At 43.3% G+C, this 27,714-nt stretch overlaps 2 protein-coding genes across 2 annotated transcripts in view; both read right to left on the reverse strand.

Annotated features, from left to right (window-relative positions):
- The window catches only part of LOC309559816 (UDP-N-acetylglucosamine transferase subunit ALG13-like), a gene marked incomplete at both ends in the record, with an annotated part of 487,662 nt that overhangs the window by 366,089 nt on the left and 93,859 nt on the right, over positions 1-27,714 (reverse strand). The window contains one exon of the mRNA XM_082263251.1: positions 12,095-12,167. Within this exon, the coding sequence (XP_082119377.1) occupies positions 12,095-12,167 (73 nt within the window). The remainder of the gene's footprint in view (positions 1-12,094; positions 12,168-27,714) is intronic.
- LOC309559817 (lamina-associated polypeptide 2, isoforms alpha/zeta-like) lies at positions 12,812-25,659 on the reverse strand (the record flags this gene model as incomplete). Its single annotated transcript, XM_082263252.1, has 2 exons — positions 12,812-12,888; positions 24,939-25,659. The coding sequence occupies 2 exons, from the start codon at positions 25,657-25,659 to the stop codon at positions 12,812-12,814; spliced, it is 798 nt and encodes a 265-aa protein (XP_082119378.1).

Consider the following 27,714-nt stretch of genomic DNA (forward strand, 5'->3'; position numbering starts at 1 on the left):
CTGCACATGTTTTCCCGTTACTGTTTCTAGGAACGCTAGTAGAGCCCTCCATACAGCTGTTAATACCCTTAGGTTGGAAGATGCTTTTGTCAGAGTGGGGTCCCATGTCCCTTGCCTGACCTGCTGTCCGATGTGCGCACCCCATCCGGATGCACTTGCGTCCGTGGTGACTCGGACTTGCGTCTGTGGTAACCAGGGTTTGCCTTCCCTGAGAGTGGTCTTGTGCGTCCACCAGGTTAGGGTTTCTCCGACTGTCCCCGGGATTGAAATGATCTCTTACAGAGATTTTGGGTCCTTGTTCCATCCATCTAATAAGTGGTGTTGTAGTGCCCTCATGTGTAGTTGGCTCCACTTGACCGCTGGTATGGCTGCGGACATGAGTCCTAAGAGACATGACAGCTCTCCTGGTCCCCTGTCGTGCTGTCTTCAGCTGGCTGGCTCTGTTGCTCAACTTCGTTATTTTTTCCTCTGGTAGGAGGATCTTTTGCTTTGTTGAGTTGATGATGTAGCCCAAAAATAAGATTTCCTGGAAAGGGATCCTGATTGATTTTTTGAAGTTGGATTTTCCAACCTGTGTGGGTGAGAAATAGTTCGGACTCCTGTAGACCAGCCATGGCCTCTTCTTGGGAGGCTCCATAGATTAGGAAGTCGTCCAGATAAGGGATAATCTGGACCCCTCTTAATCTGAGTTCCTGTATTGCCTCCGCTATAATTTTTGTAAATATGCGCGGGGATGAAGAGATGCCGAAGGAGAAGGCTTGATACTGAAAGTGTCGCGTCCATGACCCCTCCTGGATGGCAAACCTCAGGAATTTTTGGTGGTTTGGGTGTATCGGTAAATGTAGGTAGGCGTCCTTCAGGTCGAGCGTTACTAAAAGTGCTGCCTTCGGGAGGATCGTCGAATTGAAAAAATCGTTTCCATTTTGAATTTTCTGTAGGTTATCGTTTTGTTCAAATTCTTTAGGTTCAGAATCAATCGGGGTTTGCCGGAGGGTTTTACTCTCAGAAAGATGTGCGAGTAATGCCCTTAGTAGCTCCCCGATTGCGGATTTCATGATCTTTTTGTGGTCTGATCCGGCTTGTACTTTCGTAGCCCTGAACCTGCTCGGTTTTGAATCGAATTCCATTTTGTAGCCTTGGGCTATTGTTTGTAGAATGAAGTTGTTTTAGCAGAACGCTTTCCACTTCGGGAGAAAATGACGCAGTCTGCCTCCCACTGCCTGGCTGGCGTAACTGTCTTGCTGGAAGAAGCAGTATTTTGGAACAGGACATTGGGTTTAGCTTTGTTCCTGTTGAAGGTCCATCTGCGTTGTGTCTGAGGTCTCTCGTTTTTTGTCTGTGTTTCACGTCTTGGGTGACGAAAAAACTTTTTTGTTTTGTTTTTTTAAAACGGAAATCCTTTCGTTTGGTCTGCTGATCTTTCTAGAACTTTTTTGAGTTCCGCCCCAAACAGCAGGTTACCGTCGAATGGGATGTTGCATAATTTATTTTTGGAGGCATAATCCCCCTCCCAGGTCTTCAACCATAAGGCTCTTCTGGCTGCGTTGACAAGATTCTTCGGTTCCCGGGATTCTGCTCAGATGATCTTTGAGCTGCTCCACCCAAAAAGCGACATTTCTAGCAACGCATGTATTTGCGATGTTGGGCCCTGGGTTTTCCCTTTGTTTTAGGGGTTTTTCCCTGGGATGAAGTGGTTGCTCTGTCCTGTCCCTTCATCGTGTTGATAGTAAACTCTGTAGCGTAGACATTTCTTTTTTGAAGTCCATGAAATCTTTCGCTAAGGGTTTACTTTCTTCCTCTATTATCTTTTTAATGCATTTTCCGCATAACAGTTTGTCACTTTCCGGTGTCATTTGTGCCCTGCATGTGCGACAATATTTCCTCTTTTTTTGTTTTTTCCGTGGCTTCCGCCATTTCCTGGCTTTTGGGCTAAGAGAGAAATCACAGAGCCCAGGGCAGCCAGTAGAGAGAGGATAGTGAGTGACAAAACAGAGGAAGGTGGGGAGGGGGGAGAGAAAGAGAGAAAGAGAACGAAAAAGAGAAATCGTTACAACCCTTGAACACTTTTCCCCCCCTTGCCAAAAAAAAAAAAATATATATTTTTTTCCCCATATAAAGAGTGAGGGTAAGCCGTATGCTGGGCATCCCATCCATCCCCCTCTGCCTCCTTACCATGAGAGAGCTGGGGTTAAGTTCCGCAGTCTCTGGCAGTTTTGTCCAGTGAGGACAGCAGCGCGATGGGGGAAAGCAAGAAAGGAACCCGTCCATCCACTCCCCCGTGAGCCTGCCCGGAGGCATTGAAGGGCGGTCAAACTACGTGCTACACCTGGTGCCATAGTGAGTACTCCTGGCTCGGTCTTCTCCCATTCCTACTTAGCCTAAAGCAGGGATGGGAGGCAAGAAATAGAGTTTCCTATATCCCTTGCAGCAGCCACTTACCTTTTCATTGGGGGGTTTCGGTCCGATGCTGTGGTCTTTCTCCCCACTTTCTCTTTCCCCCCTTCACCCCATAACCTGTGACTGACTGCCTCATCAGCTGTATCGCAGGGGGGTGCAGGGGGTACCCAGGGACACCTGCCGTGGGTAAAAAGGACCTGTTTCCAGGCCAAAAACAACAAACTGGGGAATTATCCCCTCTTGTGCCGGTGTTTGCAGGATGCGGGAAACACACGAACTGAGGAGGCAGCCTAGGACGGCCCGTTTTAAACTTGTGTGCTTGCGTTTCCTGCAGGAGGTGGAGCCTATCTCTCTCATGTGACCTGGAGGATGACTAGGGAAAGTAATTTTAACAAAAAAATAAAAATATAGGCCCTTTACCACTTGCCGTTTTACAGCGGCAGGTTGGCTCTGTCCTGTAAAACGACGTACCTGTACGTCACTTTGCGGGACTGCTAGTGGGGGCACGTGTGCCGGGTCCGGCGATTGCCATCGGGCACCCGCGGTCGCTCCCTGCGTTGACAGAACAGCGGTCTGATGTTGTAAACACGGCAGTAATGAACACAGGGGTACGGTGTTCCTCAGTAATGAACACAGGGATTCGGTGTTCCTCTTATTTAGAACACAGGTCTCTGTTCATGCAGCAAGCCCACCGCACCCCCCCCCCCAGTTAGAAAGCACCCCCTAGGGACACACTTCACCCCACCCCCTTCCCTGCCAGTGTAATTTGTACAGCAACAGTGTATATTGTTAGCACCGATTACTGTAGTAATGTCACTGGTCCCCTCAAAAGTGTAAAAATCGACAGGTAAGAATCCAAACTGTCCATCGCAGTCCCGCTAAAAATTGCTGATTGCCGCCATTACTAGAAAAAAAAAAAAAAAGACTAAATATTTCCCCTAGTTCAATAACTTTTGTGCAAACCGATTAATACACTTATTGGGATTTTTTTACCAAAACTATGTAGCAGAATACAAATTGGCCTAAAATTAAATCGGGAAAAAAATGTTTACTTTTTTTTATTGGGATTATTATATAGCAGAAAGTAAAAAATATTTTTTTTTTCCCCAGAATTGTCGCTCTGTTTATAGCGCAAAAAATAAAAACCGCAGCGGTGATTAGATACCAAAAGAAAGTTCTATACCACCAAAAGAAAAAAAAGACATCAATTTAATTTGGGTACAGCGTCGCACGACCTCGCAATTGTCAGTTAAAGTAACGCAGTGCCGTATCGCAAAAAAAGGCCTGGTCATTAACCACTTCCATACTGTGTGATTTCTTGCACTCCGCTCCTACATGTAAAAATCATTTTTTTGCTAGGAAATTACTCGGAGCCCCCAAACTTTTTTTTTCTTTGCAGAGACCCTAGGGAATGAAATGGCGGTCATTCCAACTTTTAAGGTTACACGGTATTTGCGCAGAAAGTTTTCAAACGCTTTTTTTTTTGGAGAAAAAAAACCTTATAAATTGAAAAACAAAACACTAAAGTTAGCCCAATATTTTTGTATAATGTGAAAGATGTTACGCCGAGTAAATAGATACCCAACATGTCACGCTTTAAAATTGCACACACTTGTGGAATGACGCCAAAATTCAGTACTTAATCTCTATAATCTCTATAGGCAACGTTTTAAAAAGGTTTACAGGTTACCAGTTTAGAGTTACGAAAATAACCAACACAATGGAGAGGCTGCACACCCCAAATATTGAACAGCTGGAAGTACATACCCGAGGGTTTTTTGGCAGCAAACACACTTGTAGAAAATTGAACTGTATAAAAATATTTTTAAAAAAATTTATGAAAATGAAAACTAGTGTAAACATACATGATAAAATCCCCAAAAAGGGATAGAAATATTATGAGCTCTGGTTACAAATAGAACAAGATGTAACAACAAAAATGATAATCGCATGAAAAAGATCACCACATCAGAAATGCCGAAACAGACACGTTTCGACCTATAGAGTGCAAGGGGTCTGCGACGTCAAAATGGCGATATCAATTGAGGACCAGAGAACATATTAATGACTAGGTCATCTTCCAAATTGGAGGCATGAATCCTCCCTCCAAGGGCGATGCAAGAAGTGGCCAGGACTACAAGGAGCCACAAAGGTAGCCCACCCAACCAGGGCAAGAACACCTGCTGAAGTTGCAGCAGTGTGGAGGTTTGGATGTCAGTCCGTCTGATGGAAGAGTCCCTGCTGACGGCTCAGATAAGCGGGGGAAACTACTGGAAAGCGGCAGGAGAGGGGTTGGCATCTCTCCCGCTGCCCATAAAAGTGATCCCGTGGCGAATCCGCCACTGGGACTACTTTTGTGCTAAAGAGGACCGCAAGCCGTCAAGAGAAATAATCGGGGTTATGGCAGCTATCTTCTGCCATAACACCGGTATTTAACGTCAAAGTAGTGACTTAAATACACGGTGGGCGGTCCGGAAGTGTTTAAGCTGCCTTGTTCATACCTTTCCTGCTTTTACCTAGTCAAGATATCCTGATTGTGTCTGCTGCGTTCCTTTAAAGACTTTTCATGGCTGACATCCCTTCTGATTCCTGATCACAACATTCTGCTTCTGACTACGCCGATTCCTGGCTCCCGGATCACTTGCTTGTCTGATTTCCCGCTTTGGCTTCCAAACCCTGGCTTAGGTTTTGACATCCCTGATCCGTACTATTTTTATCATTACATTAAAAGGTGCGATTCATGGTTCCTGACATTAGGTGAAGGCCATGAATTCATAAGATGCAGGTAATTCACCTAGGAGGTAATATTTTTTACCAGATTGAATGAGTAGGATCCCTGTATGAATCAGTTTGACACAGCATTTCATACTGCTCACCTGCATCCTCCCAATGCAGCTGTTTTGGTACAACTAGTGTTGAGACTGCTCTGTTGACCATGGGCCCTGCACTATGAGATAATCCAATTTCAAGTAATTTCCTCGCCTCATTACCTGGGGGTCATTGGTTATCCTTGGTTACAGAGGCACAACCCCTCTTTGATTGGCATCATGCTGAGGTTCTTTCCTGGTCGCCACAATGCAGTAAGATGACATGTTTGCAGTAAGACGACATGTTTTCAGAAAGTGGTTAAGGTCTTTTGCACCTCTTCACTCCTTGCCATAGGAGTACCCCAAATTTAGCAAGGTCTTTGACAAAGGTCAAGCTGGTAGTTTGCCTCCAGACCAGTCGTATTATTGCGCAATTGACCTTCAACCTGGTACCATGCCCCCTCATGGCCGGGTCTACCCTTTGTCTCGAAGGATAAAGCCATAGAAGACTGTTGCCAATTCTCTTTCTCAAGGGTTCACTGCTCATCCGCAAGTCCTCGTCCCCTGCCAATGCTGGCTTTGTGGAAGAAGAGTGGTGAACTGAAACCTTATATCGATTATAGGGGTCTCAATCTCATCACGATTAAGAACGTTTACCTGATTCCATGGATTACGGAATTTGACCGCTTCAAGGGAGCCATGGTTTTTTACTAAGCTCGATTTGAGAGTGGCATACAATCTCGTGGCATACAATCTCATGAGGATCAAGGAGGGCGACCAATGGGAAAACCGCATTTAACACCAGGAACGGACATTGCGTAATGCCATTTTTTCTCTGCAACTCTCCTGCAGTTTTTCATGAATTCATCAACGATGTCCACCAAGATTTGTATGTTGGTTTATCTCGACGATATTCTCATATTCATAATCCCTAGAGAGCCACCACACAGATGTCTCCAATGTACTAGAGGTTGAGAGATAACTCCAACTTGCAATACAGGTTATTTGTAACTTCTCTTCTCTGGTCAAACCTGACTGATGGGAACAGGAAGAAGGGCAACCCACAGAATTAGTCTCTGGATTCTATTAAAGCCTTTGAGTCTCACAAGGCTGCTTTCCTTTCAGCTGGCTTATCCTGATCCTACGTTACCCTTCATTCTTGAGGTTAATGTGTCTGAGACTGGAGTAGGTGCCCTTCGGTCTCAACGTCCAACTTCTGAGAGCGCTATGCATCCTTGTTGCTACTTGTCTAAGAAATGGTCTCTTGCAAAATGCATTTACGAGATTGGGGACAGAGAATTGCTAGCTATTATTTTAGCTCCTAAAGAATGGAGGCAGCTCCTCGAAGGTACCACTGTGCCGGTCCTCATTTTGACTGACCAAAATAATCAAACATTCTTGTCAGAAGACACCACTACACCTTCCAGTGGATCTCCTACAACCCATACCTAATGGAGAGAGGCCTTGGACCCACTATTCTATGGATTTTATTGTGGAATTACCCAACATTCAGGGCAACAGTTATTCTTATGGTGGCTGACGGGTTCTGGGCTGGGCTCGCAGTAGCTCTCCTCTCTGCTCAGGCTGATCATCTGTCAGATAATGGTCAGCACTCATTGTTTTCCCAGTAGCTCACCTGGTTTTTATTATCTGCCAGTTAGTCTAGCCTACAGCCAGCCCCTTCTGGCTATTTAAGCTACCATTTTCATTCCTTTCCTGCCTTCGCCTAGTCAAGATATTCTGAGTGTCTCTGCTGTGTTCCTGTTAAAGACTTTGCCCGGATGACATCCCTTCTAGTTCCTGATCCCAACCTTCTGCTTCTAACTATGCGGATTTCTGGCTCCCTGATCACGGGCTTGTCCGATTTCCAATTTTTGCTTCTGAACCCTGTTTTGACTATGTTCTTGATCTGTACCATTACATTAAAAGGTGTGATTGTTACTGCATTTTCTGTCTGATTCATGGATCCTGACAGGTGGGCGCCTGGAGGACCCTTGGAGTAGTCTTGCTTCCGATTCATGTTCATGTCTCCCCAAACGCACAGATTCTGGGAACCTAGGCCAGGGATCCATGTTTAGGGTCTAGCTGCCCCATTACTAATCGTGACAGACACAGACTCACACAAACTCACACAGACTCATAGCAGAAGTTGAGGTCATTAGCTAAGGTCACCTTCTATAATGTGTTTATTGTAAGTAGGTGTAGTGTGCCTCCTAAGTGCCTTTCACCCATTGGTAATTGTGCCAAGTAACCCATTGTTTTTCTGCTAGTTGTGTCCCCTCCACCTAGGCTGGTTTAAGTGACTAATTAGCTCAAAGTTATTATATTAAGTGCTAGAGGTGGATTAGTATAGGTTGGTGTGCTTTAATTATATTTATGTATACAATCTCCTTTGCATACGATTATTGTAATCTGATCTGGTGTAATATACTATATACAATACGGTGCAAGTTTTCAATAAACAGTTCCAAGATATTGTCGGCTAGTATTTTATGGTCAGCTATAATATTTGGTTCCTATGCCCAGACTGGAGGAAGCTGATGTAAGCAATCAAGAGGGGTGCTGGACAGTTCTGTCACAAGGACCACAGGTCAATCCCAGCTGGGTCCCATACGCTCCAGGAGCCAGTTAGTCACACTATAGACAGTCTGTGTATTCATCTGAAGTTTTGTAGCAAATCCAACATGCCCAAGTTGAAGTGAAGGATTTAATTCTGTCCTGGGCTATCAAGATCACCTCTTCCATCTCCTCCATCCTGTTCAGGCAGATGAACCATTCCTTCAGGCTAGGGGGCCAAATGTCCTTCCAACAAACTGGGACACACAACCATGCAGCATTGATCGTGTGGATTCGTAAAGATTTCCTATAGGTGCATATAGGAAGGAATGATGAAGCAGATACTGATTTGGCGTGATGTCAACTGCCATGCCTGACACCCAATCTGAAATTTCATGGACTTTGATCCAAAAAGGGACCAACTTCGCTCACCTCCACCAAATGTGGAGAAAAAGTGCCCCCATCTGCAAGGCAGTGCCAACAATTGTCTGTTGCAGTCGGAAAGATTTTACGTAAGAGGTGGGAACTTGTAGCAGCGGGTACAGATTTTAAAAGCATTCTCCTGCGTATGGACATTAAGGTAACCCTTATGTACCAAAGTATTGATGCGGGGGGGGGGGGGGCGTGGGGATGACCAAGGGTGTACAGTCTCTAGAAAAACTCTCGACTACCAGGGACAAAGAGGAAATGCCGGATTTGTAGGCAAATTCAATGAGGGACACGAGAGTTTGGGGCTGTTCAGATCTGCTAAATTGATCAAACAACCATTACGAAAAATGTGAAATTCTTTAGGATGGTCATAAGGTCAGACTCAATGCAATAAGGCCGACGTCATACCAGGTACAAAATCTGGGTTCCCACACAACTGAATCAAAGGGCCTGGGATTAATGAGATGCCACACATAGTACATGTTGCCCTATAGCATTGTAAAGTAACGCCAACAGAAGGATGACCGCAAGCTTTTGCTTGGATGAGCGCTATATGTACCCAATGGGCCACTGCTAAGCCAGGGCCACCCAGTTTTAAAGAATGTTGTTGAATCCAATCTTAAACCCTGGCAAAGTGTCCAGCAGCCCAATCCCCCCCCCCCCCTTTAGATTTTGGCAGGGAAAGCATGGCTAAACTGATTCATACCCTTTGTTTGTTATATATGAAAGATTGAAACAAGTGGCGTACAGCAGAAAAGTAACATGTAGATAACACCAACACTCAGAACCACCTGCATAACAGAGGAAGGAGAAAGCGGGGGAGCACATTCATTTTCAGGGTAGCTGCCCGATCAAACCAGGAAAACAGTTTCAAATCCTAAGCTTGAAGATCCTGTTTTTTAATGTTTTGAAGTGAGGCCAAATCAATCTTTGTGTTAATCCAAAGAATCTTGTTCCCCAGTTTGAGAGTCCCTCTGGTGCTTTTTGAAAACTCCAAGCAGGCTTTCAAGGAGAGGCTTCCTTCTAGCCACTCGGCCATAAAGCCCAGATTGGTAAAGAGCTGCAGTGATAGTTGTCCTTCTGGAACTTAGGCCCATCTCCACACAGAATCTCTGAAGCCAAGTCAGTGACAAATTGGGTTCTTGGTCACCCTTTCTACTAATGCACTCCCCCCCCTCCCCCGATTGCTCAGTTTGGCTGGGTGACCAGCTCTTGAAGGACCCCCGTTTGTGCCAAACTTCTCCCATTTAAGAATTATAGAGACCACTGTTTATAGGAACCTTTAGTACAGCAGAACTTTTTGTAGCCTTCCCCAGATCGGTGCCTTGCAATAATCCTGTCTGAGCTCTGCAGGCAGTTCCTTTGACCTCTTTTACAGTATGCATTGTCAACTGTGAGGAGTGTGCCTTTCCAAATCATGTCCAATTAAATTTACCACAAAAGGACTCCAATCAAGGTGTAGAAACAACTTCAAGTATTGTTGCAAAGGGTCTGAATACTTATACTAATTCAGTTTTTTCATTTTTCCTTTTTCATACATTTGCAAACCATTCTAAAACTTGGTTTTCACATTGCCAAAAAAAAAAATGAAACTGTAGTATCAGGCTGCAACAAAAATGAAGGGGATCTGAATTTATTTTTTCACTGTTATTTTTACATTCCTTGAAAAAGCAAAAAAAAGTCAGTGGTTGAAAAAAAGAAAAAAAAAAAAAAAAAGGTAAACATCCCTTGTGACAGCAATAGGCACGTGAAAGGTACTCTTTATGGCGAGATCCCTCCTCTGCCTTTAAAAGCATTTCACCAAGATCCATGTGATCAAATCTTTTTTTTTTTTTTAAATGGTGCAGTTTACATTCAGGTAAACCAGAAGTAATGCAAGCTCTTATCCTTCCAGGTTACTACATCACCAAGGCAAACAAGGCCGATCTGGTCTTTGTTCGACTCTGATCAGCAGGCAGAAGATCCCAGTAAAGCTGCAGGGGGGAGGGGGGGGGAAAGCTGAGCTCACCTTATGAGAATAATGTGCAAATACTTTGAGGACCCTTTTAGACATCCGCAGTCTTCATGTGTTGCAGTGTAATTTATTTTAAGTGGCACCAAAGCACAGTACGGTGTTGTGATGTATTGTGTTGTGTTGAAGCCTATCTACAGGTTTCTATTAGTTTAAATTACGGTAGTTTGTTTGGACCAAGTTGGTCCAAAATTAGCTATTCAATAACCAATGTTCATGCTGCCAGCACTGTATACACCACTGTACATACAGGATGCAGCACTGTGTTTCAATAGTGGGATGGGGGATTTCCCATCCCGGAACAAAATCGAGTCAGACAGACATTCACAGGAAGCTTCGTATTTGTATTTTATGAACGAATACAAGGCTTTCTCTGACTGGCCACTGGATCAGATCACTAATTCTGGGGCACACATCTTGTGTCACTCTTGCAATTTGAGAGAGCTGAAACCCCCTCATCCCTTCAGGAAGAAAAATTATTTACGGCCCTAAATGGCCACCTAGTGGTCTGCTTTTGTTAAAGTTCAACAGCTTTGCAATTATGTCGTCCTTCTGCATCTATGCGTATAAATGATACGCTAATCAATCGACCACTATCAAACACGCAAGAGGATTTTGAATGTTCATACAGCTGCAAGCAATGTGGCATAGCTCATACAATGTTGTACTCATGAAACATAAATTTCAGGCTAAAAATTTGCATAGCTATACAACTGCAGGGCATAAAGAGAAACTTCGGCTCATCTGCAAGACATCATTCCTAAGGGAAGTTCCAAAAAAGATTTATGGCTTGTATACACTAAGTGAGCACTATACAAGTAACTGCAGGTCACCACTAGGGAAAACAATTGTCTTCTATGGACCTTGTCAACATCACAATGCAGCGGTGATATGCAGAAAATTCAAGCATGCTGCATTTTTTGAAGCACAACTCACTGCATCACTATGTCACTGCACCACAACTCAGCCGAAACTAACAAAGTTAAAAGTAAAAAAAAAAAAAAAGATCAGAAAAAAAAAAAAATGTAAGCTGCGTATTGTGTGGCAGATCGCACCTTACTTCACAGTTGGGGTACACAGCAGACACCAGTGCACACACAGTCTCCTAGCTGGTGTGAATGAAGCTTTGAAAAAGGAAAAAACTTTGAAGAGTAAGAAATATTTGGCATGAAAGAATGCCAGCATCAGCTTATTAGATCACCATCATGTACTTTGATCTTTCCTCCGACTTCCAGCCCCCTCATGGCAATACCAAAGCCCACTCAATACTTAAGCTCAAGTCTAAGCATTCTATATACCCCTTATAGATCACCCCTTGACATCTTTGTCCACTCATGTGATTAGCTTGTCCCTTTAGCACTCAACCCCCCCCCCCCCCCCCATCAGCAGTCCATTTGAGAAATGTCTGTCTGTATGACATTTACAATTGTAAATCTGCCTGAGACTTGTGTAGATAACCAGAGATGCCTGCATTTTTCTTCAGTGATGTTCTACAGTGCCCTAAATAGCCATACATCAAAATGAAGGGCAGCCTTGGTAGCAGAGGTTAATATTTGCATATTCGATTGCCAACTTTTTAAGGTTCATGGTGCACTAATGCAAGAATATATGCATGCATCTTTGGGTGCTTGCAACATTTGCAGGTCTGTTTATTTATTTCAGGTTCTTATATAGCGCTGTCAATTTACGCAGCGCTTTACATATACATTGCACACTCACATCAGTCCCTGCCCTCGAGGAGCTTACAATCTAAGGTCCCTAACTCACATTCATACATAGTAGGGCCATTTTTTTTTTTTTTTTTTTTTTATATATACAGGATCCAATTAACCTACCAGCATGTCTTACATAAGTGCACCAAATGTCACCACCAGCACACCTCTGTGAAACCTACCTTTCCATCACAGTTAAGATCAGTGGCATATGTAGGTGGTTTTCCTGGGCTTTTATACAAAATAAAGTTCTGACTAGGAGGTAAAAAGAATGAAATATTTTGTGTTATTTTAAACAGATCAGGCAACCCAATAATCATAAAAATAGTTTAAACATAAAATACATAACCTATGCATTAGCTACTTTTAACCTCAAATGTTTTTGTTTTAATTTTAGGTTATTGATTCCATATTTAAAGTATACCTAACAGAATAATTTTTTTTTGTAGCGTGGACGCGTTTTTCTTGCAGTCTGTGTCCCTGTCAGGGAGATTAGAAGCTGCCATACTCTAGAAGACTGCTTTAAAAGCGCTTGTTTTCAGAACGTTTGTTAGATTTTTTTAATAGATAGTGGGGTCAAATATACTTTCCTTTTAGACTAGTGACAAAAAAAAAAAAAAAAATTTGAAGCAGGATGGATTTTTTTTTCTTAAACAAACTAGTGTATAATTTTTTCAAATCGGTAAATGTCATGCATTTAAAAAATAAATAAAAAGGGATCAAGTGTTAAACAAATTAAGTACTAAAGTATTTACAAGTTCTATCCACCAAGTTTCTCTTGGCATTATTGAATCTGATGAAAATATATCAGTGCATGGCCCATGAGCAGCTTTACCCTATCACAAAAAGCAAAATAAAAAAATAAAGTGAATAGTTATAGTAGGAATAGAGGGAACATCTTAAATGGTGACACTAGTTTTTGTGACCCCAGTAACTACCAGGTATAACTCACTTTGGATGGATTTCCTTTCACTTTCTGTTGGGGACAGGAAATGAGAAATCTCCATATTAGGACACAGATAGTAAAAAAATAAAATATTGCCTTAAGTTCTCAAAAAAAAAAGTCGTTAAAAAATAGAAGTCATCAAAACGAAAACCCTAAGAACTTTTGAGTTAGTGACCACCTTATTTCAGAAAATTACTTTACATATGTAAAAAAGGACAGTTGCATTACGTGCCCATTTATTAGCTTTTAACATATGGCTACGCAATACCATTTAGTCTTCATAAATTTAAAACATTTCCTAGTATTATCAGGAATTTTTTTTTCTGTGGACTTTCTCCTCAAAACATTCTGCACACTCACAGTTAATGGGGTAGTCAAAGACCACATTTGGTTTTGTAATGCATATGCTACCCAAATTTTAAAACCAATCAATCAATGCAGTTTCTGTTGGCTTCATACAATAAGTCTTTACTGGGCTTCACAAATGTTTATTCAGTTTCCTCCACTTTTCATCATTGCCCTGTTTCATACATTCTTATTCAGTTACGGCAATTTCCATAATTAGCGCAGAAAATTCTATGATGGCAGTGACATCCACTTCAATAAGCACCCCACTGAAACAGAAATTTGAAGATCAAACTGACGATCTATTTGATAAAACCCTTTAGAGATTTGAACATAAAGGATTTTCAGGATTTGTCCACAACATACTATAAAGAGGTTAGTCACATCTACTGCATAAAGATGCAGAGAGTTCAAAGGGCCCTGTCCCACCACCTCGGTTTTCCTAGAGAAATTTAAATACAGGTACATTATATTAACTTTTTATGCAAAGTTACTTTAAGGTAGTTTTGGAAAAACGAATGAAAAAAACAAATAAAAGAAGACACAGATTACAATAAAAACAATAACGTTCAACAAAAAAAAAATTTGATTTTTTTAAAAAAAAAACCTACTTGTAAATTCCATATCTTGGAGTAAATAAAAAGACACAGGATCTGTAGTCAAAGTTCATAGGTTAAAAGTCAATACCTTCAGCTGACTGGACATTGGCAAAACCTTAGCTGGTAACGACCCAGAGTGCGCCCTCATAACAGTTTTGTAGCAAGCAATAATGAGAAAAAGAACAGAGGGGAAGGACCCGTGTCCTGCTGTACTTCACTCTACGATATGGAACAGGAAAGTCACAATTTCCATTTTTAAAAATTGTACAGTACCAGACACAGGATCTTTAGTCCTAGACCATGGGATGTCACCGAGAATTAAACTCAGGGGTGGGCAATATAGCACACAAAATGATGGTCAAAAGGAACCAAAACATTGAGGTGAAAAAAAGAAAAAAAAAACGTGCAAAGCCAAAGGTCTTTGGAACCTGTCCCTTTACAGTGCTAACAGCAAGATGCTGGTCTGGGTCAGACTAGAGGTAGGCTGGAACCTGAACAAAATATTCCTTAACATCAAAATGCTTGATTTCACACCAGCCAAGAAAAAAAAAAAACTTCCCAAGTAAGATAGTAGCTCTTACAAGTAGTATATTTCTCGCTTTGAGCCAGAAATTCCTGTACTAAGGTCTCCTGGGACAATTTGGAGTGATTCCCTCCCGCATCCTCCACCCTGCAGAGCAGTCAAGTGAGAAACTTCACTGAAGGGAAGGCATACACCAGACCGAAGAGTATATTACAAACCATCATGGAAATAAAAAAAATGGATATGGGCTCTACTTTTCCCCCAGGGCCTTCAAATAAACGGGTTTCAAAAACATTTGAAAACGCATGAAGAATGTATCACAACGGCACTCAATTGGTTAAGATCATACACAGTATCTTTATTAAACTCAAATGAAATCACATATATGGGACAACAAAAACGTTAAAAAAAAAAAAAGCAAACTGAATAACCACCCAGTCACCACCTAGTGTAATGAATGTGGTATTCTTTTTTTAATTATTGTAAAGGTGGCTTGGATTTGGTTCCTCATGTGTAAAATAGTATTGATATCTTGCTCCTTGTTAGGCATATGATGCTTACAGTGGGGAGTGAAAGTTTGGGCACCCCAGGTAAAAATTTGTATTAATGTGCATAAAGAAGCCAAGGAAAGATGGAAAAATCTCCAAAAGGCATCAAATTACAGATTAGACATTCTTATAATATGTCAAAAGTTAGATTTTATTTCCATCATTGACACTTTCAAAATGACAGAAAACAAAAAAATGTCATCTGCAAAAGTTTGGGCACCCTGCAGAATTTATAGCATGCACTGCCCCCTTTGCAAGGCTGAGACCTGCCAGTCTCATGGATTGTTCTCAATCATCGTCTGGGAAGACCAGATGATGTCAATCTCAAAGGTTTTAAATGCCCAGACTCATCAGACCTTGTCCCAACAATCAGCACCATGGGATCTTCTAAGCAGTTGCCTAGAAAACTGAAAATAGTTGACGCTCACAAAGCTGGAGAAGGCTATAAGAAGATGACAAAGCATTTTCAGATGTCAATATCCTCTGTTTGGAAGGTAATTAAGAAATGGCAGTCATCAGGAACAGTGGAAGAAAGTTCTGGAAGACCAAGAAAAATAGACAGAACAGCTTGCAGGATTGTGAGAAAAACAATTCAAAACCCACGTTTGACTGCACGATCCCTCCAGAAAGATCTGGCAGACACTGGAGTGTTGGTACACAATTCCACTATAAAAGATACTTGTACAAATATGGTCTTCATGGAAGAGTCATCAGAAGAAAACCTCTTCTACGTCCTCACCACAAAAATCAGCGTTTGAACTTTGCAAATGAACATATAGACAAGCCTGATGCATTTTGGAAACCAGTTCTGTGGACCGACGAGGTTAAAATTGAACTTTTTGGCCGGAATGAGCAAAGGTACATTTGGAGAAGGGGCACAGAATTTAATGAAAAGAACCTCTGTCCAACTGTTAGCATGGGGGTGGATCAATCATGCTTTGGGGTTGTATTGCAGCCAGTGGCACAGGGAACATCTCACGAATAGAAGGAAAAATGGATTCAATAAAATTTCAGCAACTTTTGGATGGTAACTTGATGCCATCTGTGAAAAAGCTGAAGTTAAAAGAGGATAATGGATAATAATCCTAAACACACCTCAAAATCCACGGGGGATTACATCAAGAGGCATAAACTGAAGGTTTTGCCATGGCCTTCACAATCTCCTGACCTCAACATAATTGAAAATCTATGGATAGACCTTAAAGGAGCAGTGCGTGACAGACAGCCCAGAAATCTCAAAGAAATGGAAGACTTTTGTAAGGAAGAATGGGCAAAGATACATCAAACAAGGATTGAAAGACTCTTGGCTGGCTACAAAAAGCGTTTACAAGCTGTGATACTTGCCAAAGGGGGCAGTACAAAATATTAACTCTGCAGGGTGCCCAAACTTTTGCAGACACCATTTTTTTGTTTTCTGTTATTTTGAAAGTGTAACTGATGGAAATAAAATCTAACTTTTGTTGACATATTATAGGAATTTCTAATCTGTAATTTGATGCCTTTGAGATTTTTCCATCTTTCCTTGGCTTCTTTATGCATATTAATACAAATTTTTACCTGGGGTGCCCAAACGTTCAATCACCACTGTATGATTCCAAGATCACATGTCGCTCATGACCACTAGTTGATTTTAATACCAAGGTCTCCCAATTGCATCCCTCTTATGAAATCTGTGGTCCAGATGAAACAATGTAGATTGTGTATGGATTCAAAATTGTGTAAAATGGCTTTCCTCTCATGGAAGGCAGTTAGTATGCTGATGGTACATAACTCCAAACAGTCCAATTGTCTCCCTCACACAGATAAATCCTACAGTGTAGTTACGCTGGTTTTTATAGAGTCCCTTGAAAATAGAATCCACTGGACTTCAGACGATAGATGTGAATTATTCAAGTTCTGTGGTTTAGAGGAGGAAATGAGAATCATAATATTTCAACAATTTCTTTGCTATATAGCATCTAGCCACCTCCCTCGCACAGACAACTATATACACTTAACAAAATTATAAAAACGCAACATTTGTTTTTGCCCCCGATTTTCATGAGATGAACTCAAAGATCGAAGACTTTCTATGTACACAAAAGGATTATTTCTCTCAAATATTGTTCACACATCTGTCTAAATCTGTATTAGTGAGCCTGTCTAAATCTGTATTAGTGAGCCTTTCTCCTTTGCCGGGATAATCCTCCATCCACCTCACAGGTGTGTTATATATCAAGATGCTGGTTAGACAGCAGGATTATTGCACAGGTGTTCCTTAGGCTGGCCACAATAAAGGCTACTCTAAAAATGTGCAGTTTTACTCTATGGGGGGGGGGGGGGGTCCGAAAAACAGTCAGTACATGGTGTGCCTCACGCAGTGCAACACATTTCCTTTTGCATAGAGTTGATCAGGTTGTTGATTGTGGCCTGTGGAATGTTGGTCCACTCATCTTTAATGGCAGTGCGAAGTTGCTGGATATTGGCAGGACCTGGAACACACTGTCGTATACGCCGATCCAGTGCATCCCAAACATGCTCAATGGGTGACATGTCTGGAGAGTATGCTTATACACAACGTTCGACCTGCGCCAGTGAAAGAGTCAAGTACATTCGATCTTATGAAAAAAGTCTTGACTGTGGCTGTAGGTAGTCTTTTTAGGAGGTATGCAGGATCATGGAACTGGACTACAGTTGAATAGGTACCAGAGATTTCACAGCAACAAAAGGTCGCTTCTATTTGGAAAAAACAAGACAGGTACATATACACAACGTTCGACCTGTGCCAGTGAAAGAGTCAAGTACATTCCATCGCCTGAGGAAGGAGCATGCATGCTCCGAATGCGAGCACCCTTCTGCCACTATTGGATGTAAGCCTGGATGCTGAACATTGCCAGAACCAAAGGAAGTGTCGGACTCCACCGGCACAGCCAGGACCACGGCCGCCACAGTGTACTTCCCTAACATCCCTGCAGTGTTGCAGATGAACCATCACCATTTGCTGATCAACGATTTCCTCTGTGTGAGTTACTACGTTGTTTTTATGTAAATAAATAACCTTTTAATCTACACTGAGGTGGCGCTGCTTTTCTTCTCCTACCCCTTTCTGGTGAGTATGCTGCCCATGCAAGAACTGGGATGTTTTCAGCTTCCAGGTATTGTGTACAGATCCTTGCAACATGGGGCTGTGCATTATGCTGCAACATGAGGTGATGGTCGTGGATGAATGGCACAACAATGGGCATCAGGATCTCATCATGGTATCTCAGTGCATTCAAAATGCCAGCAATAAAATGCACCCATGTTCACTGTCCATAACATAACCCCACCGCCACCTTGGGCCACTTGATCCACAATGTTGACATCAGCAAACCGCTCACCCACATGACGCCATACACGCTGTCTGCCATCTGCCCTGTACAGTGAAACCCGGGATTCAGCCATGAAGAGAACACCTCTCCAAAGTGCCAGACACCATCGAATGTGAGCATATGCCCACTCAATTCATTTACAATGACGAACTGCAGTCAGATCGAGACCCTGATGAGGACGATGAGCATGCAGATGAGCTTCGCCGAGACTGTTTGACAGTTTGTGCAGAAATTCTTTGGTTATGCAAACAGATTGTTGCAGCAGCTGTCTGGGTGGCTGGTCTCAGATGCTCTTCGGGGTGAAGGTCCTGGGCTGGTGTGGTTACACGTGTTCTGCGGTTGTGAGGCCGGTTGGATGCACTGCCAAATTCTCTGAAACACCGTTGTAGATGGCTTATGGTAGAGAAATGAACATTCAATTCATGGGTAACAGCTCTGGTGGACATTCCTGCAGTCAGCATGCCAATTGCACGCTCCCTCAAAACTTGCAACATCTGTGGCATTGTGCTGTGTGATAACACCACACATTTTAGAGTGGCCTTTTATTGTTGCCAGCCTAAGGCACACCTGTGCAATAATCATGTCGTCTAACCAGCACCTTGATATGCCACATCTGTGAGGTGGATGGATTATCTCGGGAAAGGAGAAATGCTCACTAACAGATTTGTGAATAATATTTGAGAGAAATAGGCCTTTTGTGTACATCGAAAAAAAGTCTTAGATCTTTGAGTAGAGCTCATGAAAAATGGGGGCAAACACAAAAAAGTGTTGCATTTATAATTTTGTTCAGTGTAATTGAAATGAGAGCTAGAAAAGAGTTCTTGTCATATGAGGTTTACCAATACCTATACAACCAAGGGTCACTGATGCAGCTGGTTTGAGCAGGCGAAACTGGTCAGGCATTGCAAAAACCAGTCTCACCTATCCACCGGATACCAGCAAAAGACAATCCTGACTAAATTGTTAAGTATACATTTGAAAAACAGACAGCACAACTGGTCTTGCTATATGGGGCAAAGGACTGCCTGAGGCTTCTGTTGGGACTTTTACCCTCATGCCTATGCTTGACGCTGGATCCATCTGCTGGGGAGACCATGCTAAACCCTTGACTTCACGTGTGGGTTAGGACTGGATACCCTAAAGCAGGAGTTCCCAAACTGTGGGTCGGGACCCACTGGTGGGTCGCGAGCTGCATTTGAGTGGGTCACACTGAGCCAGAGATCACCGAGAGTGGGCCCACATAAATTGTGCTGTGAGCCCATGCAAATTACAGAGAGCCAGAACAGTCAAATTGTGATATATTCAGGACCCCGCCCACGCAGTTTACGGAGGCTGGTCTGCATTTCCAGCGAGGAGGATACTTGCATCAGTGAGTATGTATCTAGGCTGTTATTTAGGATATGTTCATGGGGTGCAGAGCCAGCTCCTCGGTCCTTCTGGTGGCAGTGGTGGTGTCGAGATTCTCTTAGCTATTGCGGGCCTCTGTGTCATAGGAGGACCAGGTGGCCCAGCGGTGTAAGGAGTTCATGGCAGCTTCTGTGACGCAAGTAGGGAATCTGAAGGATAAGAGCTAGGACACCAAGACCAGCATAGAGCTCCTCATCATGGAGACTCTGGGTGAGGTGTGCTGGGCCCTGGAGAGGGTAAACAGGGGCTTTACCTTCACTGTGGACCGCTGGGAGAGAAAGGAGGGCGAGTGCCATATAACCTGCAGATCACTGTCCTGGGGTGGTCGATTTCTGTCCTCTGCCTGCCTTATACTGTCTATGAGGGTGCTGATTACTTACAACTCCGCTTATATGCCACAGGTTTATGACCCCTCACTACCGCAAGTGTATTCAATAATAAATAGAAAAGTAGTAAATTGGTATTTTTAATTTTAACATCCCCCTCCCTTTAAAATATGCATTACTATTATTATTTGCATTTATATAGCACCAACAAATTCTGTAGCACTTTGCAATATTCAATTACAAGCAAGTGGGTCCCAAAAAATAACTGTATTCTGAATTGGGTCTCGACCCAAAAAAGTTTGGGAAGCCCTGCCCTAAAGGAAGATATCATGGTTTACTTGGTTGTACATGTTTGTGGACTTTGGTGACCCTCGTCTGACAAGAACTCGTATAGCTCTTATTTCAATTATATGGGTGTCTGTGCGAGGGAGGTGGCTAGATGCTAGAGAGAAGAGTGTTGAAATGCTCTATATGGTTCTCGTTTCCTCCTCTAGATAAAGGAATTAAATAATTCACTTTCTATGGTCTGAAGTCCAGTGGATTCCATTTTCAAGGGACTCTGTAAAAACCAGCATTCCTACACTGTAGGATATATCTGTGTGAGGGAGACAATTGGACTGCTTGGAGTTATGTACCATCAGCATACCAACTGCCTTCCATGAGAGGAAAGCCATTTTACACAATATTTTGAATCCATACACAATCTACATTGTCTCCTCTGGACCACAGATTTCATAAAAGAGGGATGCGATTGGGAGACCATGGGATTACAATCAACTAGCGGTCATGAGATTTTGGAATCATATAGAAGCACCAAATTCATTATCTTTTCTGGACCACAGGCTTAACTGGAGTGCTTTGCTCTCAGAAATCGTATGGAAATCGTATGGACAGACCAGTATTTAAACCTACACATGGTCAGAACTGTACCCAACAAGGAGCAATATATTAACCGCTTTTGGACCGCCCGCCGCAGAAATACTGCGGCAGGCTGGCCCTCCTGCCCAAACCGCCGTAGGTATACAACGGTGGCGCGCCTGCAGCTAGGAGACGAGCGCGTGCCGCCAGTGGCACGCTCCCGCCCCCACTCAGCAGCAGGGACTTCGATGCATGGGGAAGGCAGCGCCGATTGCCGCCTGCCACCCGTGATCGCTCCCTGCTGTGAGAGAAGAACGGTCAACTGTTGTAAACACAGCTGACTGTTCTCTCTGGAATGATCACAGAGCTCCTGTGATCCTTCTATATAGGATCACAGGTCTCTGATCATTTCACAAGCCCAACCCCCATACAGTTAGAAACACGCCCCTAGGTACATTTAACCCTTTGATCGCCCTTGGGTTAACCCCTTCCCTGCCAATGGCATTATTATTTTAGCACTGATTACTGTAGTAATGTCACTGGTCCCCCAAAAGTGTCAAAAATGTCAGTTAGGGGTCCGATCTGTCTGCCGCAAGGTTGCAGTCCTGCTAAAAATCGCAGACCACCATTACTAGCAAAAAAATAAATAAAAATGACCTAAATCTTTCCTATAGTTAGACGCCATAACTTTTACACAAACCAGACGCCATAACTTTTACACAAACCAATCAAAATACGCTTATTGCAATTTTTTTTTTACCAAAAATATGTAGCAGACAAACTTAAAAAAACCTTAGTTACTTACCGGTGACGGTATTTCTAAGAGCCTTTCAGGACAGCACCTGGAGAGAGCGCAGCTCCACCCAATCCACAGGAAACACTGCAAATAAAAACTCCTCCTCTTCCACCATGCCTCAGTCATATAGTAGCCTCCGACATGCTGGAAAACAAACTACCACAGGTTAAACATTTACAAATTATATTATAAACAAAACCAAGGGGGGGTAGCTGCTGCTGTCCTGAAAGGCTCTTAGAAATACCGTCACCGGTAAGTAACTAAGGTTTTCTCAGATCGCCTTTCAGGACAGCACCTGGAGAGGATAAGCGAGTAACTTACACTTAGGGTGGGACCACTGCCTGCAGAACTTTTCTGCCAAAGGCTTGATCCTGAGCTGACAACAAGTCCAACCTGTAATGTCTAATAAAGGTTGAATAGCTGGACCAGGTAGCTGCCTTGCAGATTTGATCAGGCGAAGCACCGGCCCTTTCAGCCCATGAGGTTGCCACAGACCTTGTAGAATGCGCCAAGATGCCTTCTGGAGGTTCTTCTCCTTGAGCTACATAAGCCTGTTCAATTGCCCATCTGAGCCATTTGCCTAAAGTGCTCTTTGATGCTTTTTCTCCTATACGGGACCCTGAGAAGATGACAAATAATGCATTTGTCTTTCTAAATTCCTTAGTTACCAGGAGGAACTGAAGTAAGCATCTCCTCACATCCAAGGTATGAAAGGATTCTTCCCGAGTATTACTAGGAGTTGAGGAGAAAGTTGGTAAGACAATTTCTTGTGATCTATGAAAAGATGAAGCAATCTTTGGAAGAAAGGCTGGGTCCGTTCTTAGGACTACTCGATCTGCAAAAATTGTCAAAAAAGGGTCTGAAATTGAGAGGGCCTGGATCTCACTGATCCTCCTGGCCGAGGTTATTGCTATCAAAAAGATAGTCTTCAAAATTAAATTCTTCAGGGAAGCCTCTTTTAAAGGTTCAAAAGGAAACTTAGTCAAACCTTGTAACACAATGGTCAAATCCCATTTGGGAAATACTTTAAGGGCTATTGGCCTGTTGCGGGCTAATGCCTTGTAAAAACGAATGATTAGAGTCTCTTGGGACAAAGTCTTTTCGAAAAAAACTGAAAGAGCCGCTACTTGCGTCTTTAAAGTACTTGCTGCTAGTCCTTTCTCCATTCCCTCATGGAGGAACTCAAGCACTGAAATTAAATTTTTTAATTCAAAATTTTTGCTGGAACACCAAAAGTTGTATTTTCTCCAGACTTTCAAGTAAATATCCCTAGTCACCTTCTTCCTGCTGGAGAGAAGGGTGGAGATAACTTTTTCTGACAGGCCTCTGGCTCTCAAGATGTCTTCTTCAGTAACCACGCTGTCAGTTGTAAGCGGTCCAGTTCTGGGTACACTAGGTTCCCCTGTGTCAAAAGATCTCTCCTGTACGGAAGTTTCCAGGGAGGTTCTGAGGCAAGATTCAGCAGGAGGGCGAACCAAGGTCTCTTTGGCCAGTAAGGTGTAATCAGAATCAAGTTGGTCTTTTCTTCCCTGAACTTTTTGAGAACCAACGGAATCAGTTGGAATGGAGGGAACGCGTAAGACAAACGGAAGTCCCATGGATGGGCTAGAGCATCCAAGCCCCAGTCCTGATCCTCCCTGTGTAGGGAAAAGAATCTTTGGACTTTGTTGTTCTGTTGACAAGCGAACAAATCTATTTGGGGAAGACCCCAGACTTCCACGATCTGCATGAATACTTCTTGATTCAGACTCCATTCTGATTCCAACACCTTTTTCCTGCTCAGCAGATCTGCTAGAAGGTTTTGTGACCCCTTCAGATGCACCGCTGTCAGAGAGGCTAGATTTTTCTCCGCCCAGGAGAGTAGCTGTATTGCCAGATCTGATAGCTGTCTGCTTCTTGTGCCTCCTTGCTTTGACACGTAGGCCACTGCTGTCATGTTGTCCGACAGAACTTGCACATGATGGCCCCTGACTGTCTGTTGAAAGGACCAAAGACCCAAAAGGATGGCTTTCAACTCCCGCCAGTTGGATGATTTCCTGGACTCTGCTTTGGACCATGTCCCTTGCATCGTCCGGCCTTCCAGGTGGGCTCCCCAACCCCACGAACTGGCATCCGTCGTCAGACGTTTGTTCGTCTGGAAAGTCCATTGCAGACCTTCTTCCAGATTTCTGGAATTCCTCCACCACCACAGAGATCTCTTTGCTTTCGTGGAGATTCTGATGGATTTCTCCAGATGTTCCGGGTATGACCAACTCTGCAGAATGTCTCTCTGGAGAAGACGGGAATGCAGTCTTGCCCACTGCACTGCAGGGATAGCGGCTGTGAGCAAGCCCAAAGCTGCCATGGCCGACCTGACAGTAACCTGATGATTGGTTTGTAATCGAGCAACTGCGTTCTGAGTCTTCTCGATCTTTTCTTGAGGTAGAAACACCTTCTGGAGGACCGAATCTATTCTGTATCCCAGAAATTTTATCTGCTGAGATGGAATCAAGCTGGATTTCTCCAAATTCATGAGCCACCCCAGACTCTCTAGGTGGTCCTGAGTCTCCTGAAGGTGTACCAACGTCTGGCTCTTGGACTCTGCAAAAATTAGCAGATCGTCCAGGTAAGGGACAATTGAAATACCCCTCAGCCTTAATGGCTCTAGGGCATCCGCCATTACCTTGGTAAACACCCTTGGAGAAGATGAGAGGCCAAAGGGGAGGGCCCTGAACTGCAGATGCCAGACCGATTCCCCGAGATTGACCGCCAGCCTTAGGAATTTCTGGCACTCCTGATTTATTGGGATGTGCAGGTAAGCGTCCCTCAGATCCAAGGATGCCATGAAACAGTTTGGGGACAACAGTTTGGTCACTGAATAAATGGTGTCCATCCTGAAGTGCTTGTACCGAATTGATCTGTTTAGGATTTTCAAATTTAGGATCATTCGGTACTTGCCTGAGGGTTTTTTCACTAGAAAGATCTGAGAATAAAACCCACGGCCTTGTTGCCCCTCGGGGACTTGGATAATCACTTCCTGTTGAATCAGCTCTTGTAAAAGAGACATCATTGAGGAAGCCTCTTCCGGATCCCTTGGAAGGGGAGTAACATGGAATCTGCTTGGAGGTGTCTCCGAAAACTCCAGTTTGTATCCTTGAGCCACTATATTCTTTACAAAGGGGCTTGCGGATACCTCTTCCCAACGTGGGAGGAACCATAACAGCCTTCCTCCCACTGGAAGACTGTTGTCACTTGCTTTTATTGGCCTGGTCAGGTGGTCTAAAGAGGACTCCACCTTTCCCTTTGCCTTTATGGGAGGTCCATCTTGATCTCTGATCTTGTTCACGACCTCTGTTGGTTTGTTGAACAGAACGAAATCTCTTCTTAGGAGGCGATTTCTTTTTTGACGGAAAGGCCTTCTTCTTATCCGCCGTTCTGTCAAGAATTGCTTCCAATTCAGGCCCGAAAAGCAAGTCACCGGCAAAAGGTAAACCACAGAGTTTCACCTTAGAAGCTGAATCACCTGTCCAGGTTTTCAACCAGACCGCCCTCCTGGCAGAGTTGACGAGGGCTGCTGACCTGGCAGACATTTTGATAGACTCAGCAGAAGCATCGGCCATATATTTTACTGCCTTTAGGAGCAGCGGAAATGAATCCAGGAGATCTTTCCTTGCTGTTCCAGCCTCCACATGCCCTTTAAGTTGTTCGAGCCAGCACTCAAGATTTCTGGCTACCACCGTGGAGGCCATGGCCGGCTTAAGGCTGGACGTAGAGGAATCCCAAGCCTTTTTAAGGAGAGAATCTGCCCTTTTATCCATGGCGTCTTTCAGAACACCCATGTCCTCGAACGCCAAATCCGTGCGGCGAGACACCTGAGAAAAAGCAGCATCCACTCTGGGCTTCTTGTTCCATAGGTGCGCCGTATCCTCTTCAAACGGAAATCTCCTTCTTAGGGATTTAGAGAAAAAAGGGGCCCTCTCTGGGTCCTTCCACTCTTTTTCAATAGATTCCGTAAGGACTTTATGAACAGGAAAAACCCTGCGCTTTGTCTGTTCAAGGCCCTGGTACATTCTGTCATGAAGTGAAACTTGCACCTTTTCTTCTGCGATTTCCAACGTGGTGTAAATCGCTTTCAGCAACTCATCAACCTCTTCCAAGGATAATTTGTATCTGGAAGAACTAGCCACCTCTTCCTTCTCTTCCTCCTCTGAATCCCTGATGGAACAGAGAGCACTCTCCCCCTCATCTTCTGAATCGCTTGACACTGCAGACTTAGAAGTAGACGGCTGGGAAGATGTACCACCCGTTTGTTGGGAATCTGATAGAACTTGTGGCGTCCTGGATAACAGGGAACGAACTGAGGACAAGGTGTCTGTGAGTTCTTTAAATGAAGATATGAATTCATTATTCTGCTGACTAGACTCTTCCTTCACAAGGTCAGCAATACATGCTTTACAAAGTGGCTTCACCCAGGAATCTCTGAGTGGATTCTTGCATGAAGGGCATTTCCTTGATGCTGGGGCTCTTGTCTTCACTGTGGCTTTAACCTAGTAAAGAAAAAGCCATCATGAAAGCCCAATAACCACTATAAAAGAAAACCACCACCTAGTGATTTCTTGCAAGGGAGAAAATCGTGACCCACACCAAAAAGGATCAGAAGAAAAGACTCCCAGATGCATATATATCCTGTTAGACTGGGAATAGTTACTCAGTCTACAGGGCAGGCTCCAAAGGAGGAAGGAAGAAACCCCACAATAAAAGCTCACACAGTAAAGAAAAAAGAGGCACCACTGCACCTCTCCTACCTGAGCTTGGCCGGCGCTGGCGGTGCCTGCTTCCACCGTCGCTGCAGACTTTTCCTCCATGTTGTTGAAAAGCGCAGCTTGCTGGCAGATCTCTCCATTTAAATACCGCTTCCCGCGTCCTCCTCTGTGGACCGGAAGCGGAAGCGCCGACCTCGTGACCTGCCTCTGACCCCTGCGTGTATTGCGGTTGGAGCAAACGCCGCCACGCCCCCACCGGAAGTCCCGTCCACCGGAAGTGACGCCGCGCGTCCCCGGGATCAGAGTCCGAAAGTGCGGGAGATTCGAATGCCAAAAGCGGCTCCCCGCCCGCCGACCGGCCGAAGCGCGGACCTCTGACGCCCGGACCGGATCCTCCGATGGGTTTCAGCTCCCCTGAGCGAACGAGGTGAGAGGCTCCGGAGCATACCCCCTTTGACACTCCAGGGAGGGGAGCTGGGATGGTCTCCATGCTGAAACAGCAAACAAAAACTGGGCAACAAATCCTTCTCTCCCCCTGGAGAGAGTGCAGCCCTTCCACATAGCTCCTGCAATGCTTCCACCATGGCGGAGGAAACACAAATGACTGAGGCATGGTGGAAGAGGAGGAGTTTTTATTTGCAGTGTTTCCTGTGGATTGGGTGGAGCTGCGCTCTCTCCAGGTGCTGTCCTGAAAGGCGATCTGAGAAAATTTTAATTTTTTTTGGGAATGTTATAAAAACAGAATGTGAAAAATGATTTTTTTTCCAGAACTGGCGCTATATTTTGGTTTAGGATATGTATATTTAAACCCGCGCTAAATAAGTATAATATGATGATAGATATTATCATCATAGAATAGAATAAATAAAAATATGATTAAATAAAAATGGGTCTAATGCAGCTGCTGTTCACCAAATAAAGACTTGGACAAAAATGGTAAACGTTACACGATACATTCCTGTATTTGTATTTTTATTTATAGTCCCATTTAATTTTAATCATATATATATATATATATATATATATATATATATATATATATATAAAATCTTCTATTAAATATGTTTTATAGATCATATTTCTTTGTGTATTCCTGTTGAGGGGAAATTACACGTTGTATATACATTTTTTGTTTTATCCATATTGGGGTTAAATTTATATGAATTGAGGTTATTTTATTTAGTATAATTTTTTGGGAACCTATTTAAAAAATGTATGGATATATAGGTATATGTAATAATTCTACAGTTAACGAGAGAATAAAATGTTAACTATTTTGTTGAAAATTGTAAACAGGAAGTGAGGCCGGATACATATATATATATATATATATATATATATATATATATATATATATATATA

This window comes from Pelophylax lessonae (genome assembly GCF_965119305.1).
Source record: "Pelophylax lessonae genome assembly, chromosome: 7".
Classification (NCBI taxonomy): Eukaryota; Metazoa; Chordata; class Amphibia; order Anura; family Ranidae; genus Pelophylax; species Pelophylax lessonae.